The following is a 10,265-nucleotide window of genomic DNA, read 5'->3' on the forward strand; positions in this document are numbered from 1 at the left end:
GAAAAATAGCTGGGCATGGTGGCATGTACCTGTAGTCCCTCGTATTTGGGAGGACGAGGCAGGAGGATCTCTTGAGCCCAGGAGGTTGAGGCTGCAGTGAGATAGAATTGCACCACCATACTCCAGCCTGAATGTCAGAGCAAGACCTTGAAAACAATTTTTTTTGAAACATACTGATCTTAAGACAGCAATTCCATCTCCCATGTTCTTATATCACATTTGAATTTTGTTGGAAAATGAAAAAAAAGGCAGATTCAAAAATAAAAGTTTAGCTTGTGTCCCAGAAAATGGAGATTCCAATCTTGCTTTTGGGGAGTCATTGAAAGACGCTCTCCCCACTTGGAGAAGGATGGAAATCCTCTGTCCCTTGTCTGTCCCCTTCAGATCACTTTTCACCATTGGGGGCTTTTCCTGGTCTAATTCTCATGCCTGCCCACTTCCCCTCACACTTCTTCCTTCCTTTCAACTTTATTTGGGGTCTCAAAAAGGCCTGAGTCTTTCTGGAAAGGAATTTGAAAAGAACCAAGCACAATGACTGCCATTTCATGATGGAAACAGTATTTCAGGGCACACGCTGTGTCTGAATAGAACTCTCTCTACCATATTTTTTTCTCTTCCCCTCGTGGTTCATGGGAATATTGGTTTGGGAGGAGAGCCAAGCCAGTCTTTTGTTCTTATTTTTAACTTATGATAATAGAATATTTTCAGTGCACAGACTTCTGCAGAGTGTGTGATTAATAACAAGGGTTGAGGCCAGAGAAGTGCTAACAACAAGGCTATAATTACATTATGGGTTTTTAGTGACACCAAAAGAAACCAAGAGAGAAAGCTCAAGAGACATAGGACCTCTTAAGCACACTTACCCAAATTATACAGCCATGTCAAACTTCCAGTTTCTAAACGCCTTGTAACAAGAGATGACAGGGATGTAGTGTTTTTAATCAGAGAAAATCCTCAAGTTAAACACTCACCCTTTCAAAATAATTCTCTGCCCCTCATTTTGATGGCAATGGCCTAATGGTATCCATGGCTTCAATTTCTCAAGTAGCTGTTAATTTATGTTTAATGCAAAACACAATTTTTTACTTTATTCCTTTCTTCAAACTATAAGCAATCTTATTTTGCTCATCACCAATTGCATATGTCTTATTGTTTGCAATCTGCAAAGTTCTCCTTCTTGGCCTAGTTAGATACCCACTAGTAGAAGAGATATATTTTCATTTGGGAATAATTCATTCCCTGGTTTTTTAATGTTATTATATACAAATCAATTCATTCTGATGAGAAATTTGTATTCATTGCAGTCTACCAATCCAAGTTGCCTCATGCAATATGATATCTTTTTTTAAAAACACCCAAATTGTCAGGTGCCCATCTTTTCAGCAAACCTGTATTTCATAAATAAAGCTTTCCCTTTGTTAAGGCGATAGACAGCAATTGTGTTTTGAAGAAGCAATAGGAATAAGAGTGTGAATGCCAGATCACCTGGATTTCAATCCCATCAGTTCCTATTCATCCCATTACCTTGGGCAAATTACTTAACCTTTCTGTGCCTCTGTTTTCTCATCTGTGCAATGGTCCGACAGTAGTTCCCAGCTCATGGTGCTCTTTGCAGATGTAATAAGATAATGCACGGACAGAGCTGGGATCAATGTGTTGCACATGCCCCCCAGGTAGGATCAGTCTTCTTTGTATTAATTACGACTTGAGCTCCATCATGCTTTTGTTGGTTCAGAAGGACATTTAAGAGCACAGGACTGATTCGCTACCTGATGAATGGCTGTTTATCCTACAGGATCATTGATGGACATGATCTGATGCCTCTGCTTGAAGGGAAAACCCAACGCTCAGATCACGAGTTTCTCTTCCATTACTGCAACGCCTACTTAAATGCTGTGCGCTGGCACCCTCAGAACAGTGAGTAAACAGACCTTTCCATGCTTCTCATGCTCCATGCAACCTATGCCATGGGAATAGATAAAACTAAAGGCCAAAAATGTGGCTCTGCTCGATGCAGGCCAACAGGCGCCTCAGTGTGCAACCATGTTTTCCTTGCTTTGTCCTCTTCCTCCTTTCTACTCCTTCTGGTCACATACTTGTCCAGGTAGGAGGACATCAGGGGACTGTGTCATTTATTCACTCACCTGAACATCACCCATAGCTTCTCTTTCCAAGCAGAGGAAGCTCCCTGTTCTCAACAGGGTGCTGTGGCTCGTCCTTTATTGCATGCACAACTGCCCAGCTTTACTTCCTGGGACTCCTCTCATACTGAGGACAGCAGCCTCTGTGTTCTGTGTATTGCTGTGCTTACACTTGCAGGCTGTTCTCCAAGAGGGACGTCTTGCCTCATCCCTTCTTGTAGGGTACTCCTCAGTGCCTCCCAGACCCTGCTGAAATGCCAACTCCTTTGCATGTCCTCAAAGCATTCCCCTCACTCTTCTAGCATGGCACTAAAAGCTAGAGAATGAATGAATAGAATTTCAGTGTTTACCTGACTTACTTTCCCAGCCTAAAGATGATGGATCATGACTCACTGTATCTGTATTTTATGCATCATACATATTTGCTACATGTAGATATTTAAAGCAAAGTCAAAATGTTCTTCAGTGCTACCACATTTCCTGAACTGGGTGTTTTTTTTAATTGTGCAGTCAAACAGGATCTCATGTTAGTTTCACAGTGGAATTTCCAATTAGCATACAGGGACAAATGGTTTATAATCTTAGGTGTAATCAATTTCAGACCTTTCTTTCCTATCTTTGAAACTTAGATTTACAGTAATATTCCTATCACTAAGATGCCTGGCAGTCAATGGAAAGTGGTCAGCGATTTATATAGCTATTGTATATTCTAGAGGTACCTGTTGAGGTTGGACTTTCAGTTCCTTCTTTGGTGGTTAAATAAAAATTCCCCTTTTCTCTAAGGGGCTTTGGAGTTCTGCTTCTAGAACCTAGGACTGCCCCCCCCCCCATGAAGGGGGGCATGTAATAACCTCCCAGCTGCTAACTTCTTCTTAAACTAAGGGTGATTCTATTCCATTTTCTAATAAATCTTTGTCTTTTCCTCACTCACCTAGACAATTTATCCAAGACTTATCACTTAAAGAACAGCCTCTCTTTTATTTTTTCAACTTTTCCATGAAATTACAACCCTTCTGTTAGCCACAGAAATCACACCAGGTTTATGCTTCAGTTTCTCCTTTACATTTGGGCAGTTTTCTCATGATATGTTCTAGAAGACAAAAAACAACAGAAACATGGGCTTGTGATTTTACATATGGAAGCATTTTATTCACATAGCTCATCCATGTAGCCACAATTTCTAGTTTCCATAAGAATACTGCTTCTTTTTTAGATCAGTTTATAGCACCGATTCTGAGCTTTGTAATAAATGAGAACTCAAGGACTCTTAATTTCTTTTTATATGGAGCCAGCAAGGAATGTGAAGAACAAAGTTTCCGTGATTACTGCATGTTCGAATAAGTCTGTATCATGTCCTGAACCTTGCAAAATTGTATTTTAATAGAGCCAAATCCCCAGTTAGAGAAGCCAGAAGGAACATATTGGATCAGAGGCTGGAGGAACACATTATGTGGAGGAGTAAAGAGAAAAGGGACAGGAAGAGACAGAAAATAGGAGTGAGAAAAACAAGACCCAGTTTCTGATATGCAACTGGCCCCAGGATAAAATTTCCTTCTTGGACACAAGTAACATTTTCTCTCAGTGCAACTCCTTCAACTATTCTGCCTTGAACCGGCAACGAAAAAAGGAGAAATCATAGTATCTCAAGGCTAGAATGATTCATCGAGATAAAGGACCTCAGGAAAACATGATGTTTATGAATCATTTATGATTTATTTTTCAGACACTATCTGAAACTCAGTAACAGTATTTGCTGTCTTGGCTTTCATGCATGGCTTCATGTTTAGTCATTTTGTATTCTATCTATTCATTTTTTCTAGAAACATGTATTGAGCACATACTGTGTGGAAAATATCATGTTAGTGCTGGCATCTGTCAGTGAGCAAAACAGACAAAGTTCTGTGCTGAAGAGTAGCTTACATCTTAGAGCAGGCGGCACTGCTAGCTGTGCAATGTGCTGGGAATACAAAGATGCATAAGGAAAACATGACTTTCATCCATATGGAGCTTTTTATCACCTGGGGAAGACAGAGCTTAAGCTAGTACTAGTAGAGTGAGTCTGCATAGGTCATCTCAGATAGACTTTGGTAGGAGCTTGTCAATAATCACTAGACTGTGGAACATATTCCATAAATCTTAGGGATAAGAGGTTTGTCATCTGACCTCAGAATACTTTATTAGAAAAAAAAAAAGAAAAAAAATGTAGTATTAGGGTTTATTAGCAGGCAGTGGTATGCTGGAATCAGCTCCTGGTCATTCAGGAATCTTGCCAGCTGGTTGTTAAACCATTGTATGTTTTCATTTGGCTGTGTTGTGGGTGTTTACACCATAGCAATTGGCAAACACAACGAATCCAGGCTGCCTTCCCTCCCTCAGAGCCCTAGGTTAACAACAGTTTGTTGGTATCAGTAGAACTGACTGCAGATGTTTTTAAGATGAAGTTACCATTTGTCTTGATTATTTGGAGGATTAAATGTTATAATTCCAAACTCATGAAATACTGATTTTTCAGAAATCTTAGAGCTAGGATTTCATTTCTACCCTTTTAAAACATGAATCTCTTTTAAATTTTATATATAATGTCTTTGCTATAATTTAGTTGTCTCAGCAAATTGAATGACATAATTTAATTATGATCTTATATCATTATTCCTATTACATTTACAAGAACTCATGAAAGCATTATTATAACATGGATAATTCTTCTTGCACTAAAATAGGAATTTTGAGTTAAAATTTAACATTCAGTGGGTATGAAAAATTTTGGCTTTACCGTTTGACATATGAATTAACGTTATTAAAAATTCAACACAATGATAACTTGATTTTATGGATGGAATTTATCTTAGAGGGTAGGTGGATACATGGCTCCAGGATCAAGCTGATGACTGTAGCCTGTGACATAAATGCTCACATTAATGGGAGAGTCCACAAACCAGCTGGTCATACCAAAATCCATTGGATAGCTGTAGGTATACTCTAGAATGCAATGCAATATAGTACATAATCAATAGATTAAAGCGTTTTGCACAGACATATGTGGAATATTAGCATCATGTAGAAAAAAAGTTGCATATATTTGAAATGTCACACTTTAGTCAGGAAACGGGATATCCATGAAGCTATAAAAATTACTTAGGGGAACGGGGCACCAATACCATTCTTTCCCTGGGAGAAGGATGTAGACATCCTTACATTGAACTAGCAGAGCCTCATAAATCCTGCTCCATTTTCAATTCAAGTTTGTTGGAAATTTTTCTGCTGTGATATAAAAAGCTTTATTTTAAAAATGACAATGCTAAAAACTTTTGAATGATTCTCTTCTAGCTATTGTGAAATATATAATCAATTAATGTTAACTGGTGATGGATATCCCAACTTCCCTGATTTGATTATATGAGTGTTTCAAATGATCACAGGTACCCCGAAAATACATACATTGAATATGCATCAATAAAAAAATAAATAATTAAATAAAATTACAGCAAACAGGAATAGAGTAATAGAATTTATTCCAAAGGAATATGTTCCTTTCCAACTTTCTGAAAGATACCTTCTTTTCAAAATAAGAGCTCAGGAATGGTTTAAAATCAAACCCAGCTTACCATGGTAACATAATGAAAAATGCTTGCATTGCTCATTATCTAACATTTTCATTTAATTAAAAAATTAATTTTNTAACAGCATCAGAAAGGCAGCACTTGGCTTTCATCTTCACTAGTAATTTTGGTGAGTACTTGTCAGATGCCCTTCCTCATCTGATCCTCAGAATTAGGATTTAAAGTGTCAGAAATAAAACATTGAGGGCTGAAGCTGACTTAATGTGATGCACCATTTCCAAATTTAAGTTTACCAAGAACTATCCCTTGTTTCAGCTTACCTTATAAAAGGACATATTCTGTAACTGTTGTAGCAATTAAGAAAAAGCACATATATGTAAACCATTTCAAGGATATCTTTTAAGTCTTAGAATTTGTTTTCTCTGTGAACGCTTCAAATGCTGCATTGCCACAAGATTTTAATAGTTCAGGCATGTAGCCATTGTTTCACTCGTGTTCCTGTGAAGCCCTGTAGCAAGGTACAACATATGTACTTGTAATTGCAGCAACACAGGATGATGGTGTCCTGAGATGAACACAATTTGCTTTGGAGATCTAGGAGAAGGAGTGACTTATGAGGTTATAAAAGATTTCATTGAACTTTTTAAAATTAAATTTATTGTATATCATTATCATTCAGCCACATCAGTAACAGCTTAACTTCGCCAGTCATTTCCTTTAGTGGAAAAATAATCACCACATAAATAGATTTTGTGTTTTCCAAAATAGTCTGTTAAACATATATTTTTTTATGAAACTCCCTATTACCTTATAGACAGTATCAGACAGTATTTGAGATAAACATTCACTTTTCAACCAGAGTTACAGAATGTCTGATCTAAGATGACACTAATACCATGGAAGAAAAAGTCTTGGTCATTACTTTTGATAATTTGCTACAATTCAAACTTAATTCCTTATAGAGCCAAAGTAAATCAAAATTGAATTTTCTTTCTTGAATTAAAAAACAAAAAAAGCAAAAAACTCACTGTGTCTGAGTGCTCAAATGCCCTCTTCCAGCTAAGCTTGGCGACCAGCTTTTTCTGATCTTTCTGCCAGAGGTCACTTCTGATCTTTCCCCCTTGCATCCTCTGTATTATCATTTCACCAATTTTCTGCAGTATTTTACACATCTCTTTTCCCTGACTTCAACACAGGGCATCTCGCAGTTTGCCCGGAATGTCTGCCTATGTCTCTAACCCCCCACCAGATTTGCTTTCATGGGCTGTCAGACCTGATATTTTCTACGTAGACATTTTAATTCTAACCAGGGCATGCAATATTTAGCAATTTTTTGTGTCTTCCTTACTTACAAAAGTATTTTGTAGGTGGTTATAGACGTTTCCCTTTGTTAACCTCATGTTCTTGAAATTTGTCATCTCTTTTTGTGATCATTATATATCTTTTGAAGACATGCTTGATGACAGTAAACACTGATGTTTGTTACATATTTACTGTCTGCTGTACACTTTGTCAAGAACAGTGTATTTGATATCTCATTTAATCCCCTGAATTATAAGACATTATGATTATGTTAGTTTCAGATTTGGCTGTAACAGAAAACAATAAAAAAACAGTAGTTTACATTAGAGAGAAGTTTATATCTCCATCTCATGGGTAATGTCCAGAGGTGAATGGTCCATAAAGTCTCTGGGGTGCAGAATTTTTCAAGCAGCTTTTCCACCTCCTGTAGAATGTGGCAGCCTCATCTCCATGGTGAATGATGATTGTGTCTACCTTAAATGCATACAATGGGGTGATGGATGGGAAAGATGAGAGGAAAAAAGCACATGGCTACTACTTCCCAAGGAAGATAGACTTTTCTTAGAGACCAGAAGTTGGTCACCTGTTGACACCTAGCTTCACAGGAGGCTGCAAAGGAGAGTTTTGTTATGGGTGTCCATGTATCCAGAGAAACACTCAATGACAATGGGAGGCTGGGGGAACAGCTAGCTCTCTCTCCCCCCAGTGTTATTTCTCCCAATTATAGATGGAGAGACAGAGGTAGAAGGTCACATTATTGGCATACAGTCACAGAGTCGATGGCCAAGTTGGGATTTGCAACCAACTGCTTTTGAGTCTGTCTTCCATTATTTGAAACATCTTCTCCTAAGATAGTATATTCTTTTACTCACAATTATAAATCATAAATCCTCCATCTATGGTGGATCTGGACATCTCCACGCCCCCATGCACCGAGTCCATAATTCATCCACATCCTCTTATTCCCCAAATGTGGATATCCTTGGCATCATCAGGTCCCATACTCCTTCTACTGGCTCCATCCCTGATTCTCATCCTCTTAGCTGCCCTCATCTCTCTCCATGAATGTTCTTCCCTGGAGGCCAAATGACTTATGCCCTCTGCACAGTTCCTGGTGACTGCCCATTTTTGACACCAAGCAATTCCAAAGCAAATGTACTTCCAAGCTCTCTGCCTTCCTCACTCTGTTATCTTCCATGATCAGATGGTAATCTCTAGTGCCTCACAGCAGCCTGTTGGTCCTTCAAGCTGGAGGTGGTGCAGAGCCATTGTGTGATTTCGGCCAGGATGCTCTGGGTAGGTCCCAAGGAGACTGTGGAGTGCTTTTGGCTTCTTGTCTGCCCATGCTGGATTTCAGGATGACAGCTGGCTCTTCCCCTCTTTCTATCCCTTCCTCCTAACAGCCATCATCTCCTTTATTTTTTAATTTATCCAACTTTTTTTTTTTTTTTTCTGAGATGGAGTTTTGCTCTTGTCGCTCAGGCTGGAGTGCAATGGTGTGATCTCGGCTCACTGCAACCTCCGCCTCCCAGGTTCAAGCGATTCTTCTGCCTCAGCCTCCTGAATAGCTGGAATTAACAGGCATCCACCACCACGCCCAGAAAAATTTTTTGTAGTTTTAGTAGAGACAGGGGTTCGCCATGTTGGCCAGGTTGGTCTCGAACTCCCAACCTCAGGTGATCCACCCACCTTGGCCTCCCAAAGTGCTGGGATTACAGGCGTGAGCCACTGTGCCCAACCTCAGCAATTTTTTTATTGGCCCTCTATTCTATCTAAGATACTAGGCACTACACATTTAGGAGATGTGGGAGATACAGTCCCTGCCTTCAGAGAGGAAATAATCCAGCCAGATAATTGGAGACCTCAAGGGTTGACTGAGTGGTGAAAACTGGTGAGAGGAACAGAGGAAGACAGGTGACTTCCAGCTGGGAATTCAGATGGGTTCATGGAGGAGAACATAGCAGGGGTTTGAAGGACAGCTAGAATATCAGTATCAAGGCAAGGAAGGGAAAGTGGAGGAAGAGTCTCATACATCCTGCACCCACTTTGTTCCAGGTTATATATTCCTGTCCCTTAATATGCAAAATCCGAGGCTTCGTGGAAGGGAGTATTTTGTCCTCAATTACTCAGGCATCATTTAGGAAAGGTCGTGTTGCTCTCAAATTGCCTGGCTGTGAAGCACGTGTACCCAGCCGCCAGAGCTGCTTCCTTATCCTTCTCACTGTTGTCTATCATGAGCTCTGGTGCTGCCAGCTGCAGGAAGCAGGCAGAACTTATCTACTGTCATTGATTATATATCAGCCAAGGGCTGAATAGTTAGGGAGTTTGGGCTATGGTAAACAGATAGAAGTAAACCTCTAGGGTCAGAAACAGAGCTTGGGGCCAAGATGCTTTTGGAGAGCATACATGTATTAAGTTAGAAGACATGTGATCTCTGGTGGCTCAGTTGTAAACACATTGTAAAATCTTTGGGTCCATGAAAAGATTTGAAGCATTAGTGTGGGGTGTCTGGATGAGACTAGGGGAATGTATGAAACAATTTTTTAGGCGGATCGCAGGAGTCAGGAGGGCACAATGGGATGGGTTTTCAGACATCAGTTCAGTAGATGACATCAACTTTTCCGTAAGCTTACTGAGGGGGCAGGCCTAGAATTCTTTGTGTGGGGGTTCCTCACAGTGGAAAAAGGGAACAGTATGTGAAATGGTTCTTGAAGAACTTCAAGATGGCAACAGAGGTACATGCTGCCAAGACTGAAAACCCAAAATATCTGTGTATGCCTTCTATGATATCTACATGCAGTCTTCCAAGCACCCAAAATAAATCTCGCCAAAATGACCAGTTGAACATCATTCATCAAGGGAAGTGTAAATCTGAGTGATACATTAAGAGCCAATGTGTTGAAGCCATGTAGATTTATTAATAGTTTTCCATATACTGCAGAAAAAAATGTCTTACAACATGTATTACAGTAGCAACAGATTGAAGGACAGATGGAAACTGCTGTGTTTCTTGCGTAGATTGGCTGCAGCTTTCTGTTCACAGCTAACTCATGTATAGTCTATATACTGTAGACCCAGCCTCCTTCTGAGAGCATCACATATAGGAACCAAGTTTTAATCCTCAAAGCAATGCTACCAGGCAAGAACGATTATTATGAACATTTAACAGAGGAGCAGACTGGGACACAGAGAGGTGAAAGCAGCTATGCCCAGTATCACATAGGTAGGAAATTGCAGAGTTCAGGATTGAACCTAAACTACT

At 39.6% G+C, this 10,265-nt stretch overlaps 1 protein-coding gene across 3 annotated transcripts in view; it reads left to right on the forward strand.

Annotated features, from left to right (window-relative positions):
- The window catches only part of STS (steroid sulfatase), a 200,258-nt gene that overhangs the window by 180,240 nt on the left and 9,753 nt on the right, over positions 1–10,265 (forward strand). For all 3 annotated transcript variants that reach the window (XM_037732560.1, XM_037732558.1, XM_037732561.1), the window contains one exon: positions 1,796–1,917. In XM_037732560.1, the coding sequence (XP_037588488.1) occupies positions 1,796–1,917 (122 nt within the window). The remainder of the gene's footprint in view (positions 1–1,795; positions 1,918–10,265) is intronic.

The sequence above is a fragment of the Cebus imitator genome, unplaced genomic scaffold, assembly GCF_001604975.1.
Source record: "Cebus imitator isolate Cc_AM_T3 unplaced genomic scaffold, Cebus_imitator-1.0 Scaffold455, whole genome shotgun sequence".
NCBI classification, from domain to species: Eukaryota; Metazoa; Chordata; class Mammalia; order Primates; family Cebidae; genus Cebus; species Cebus imitator.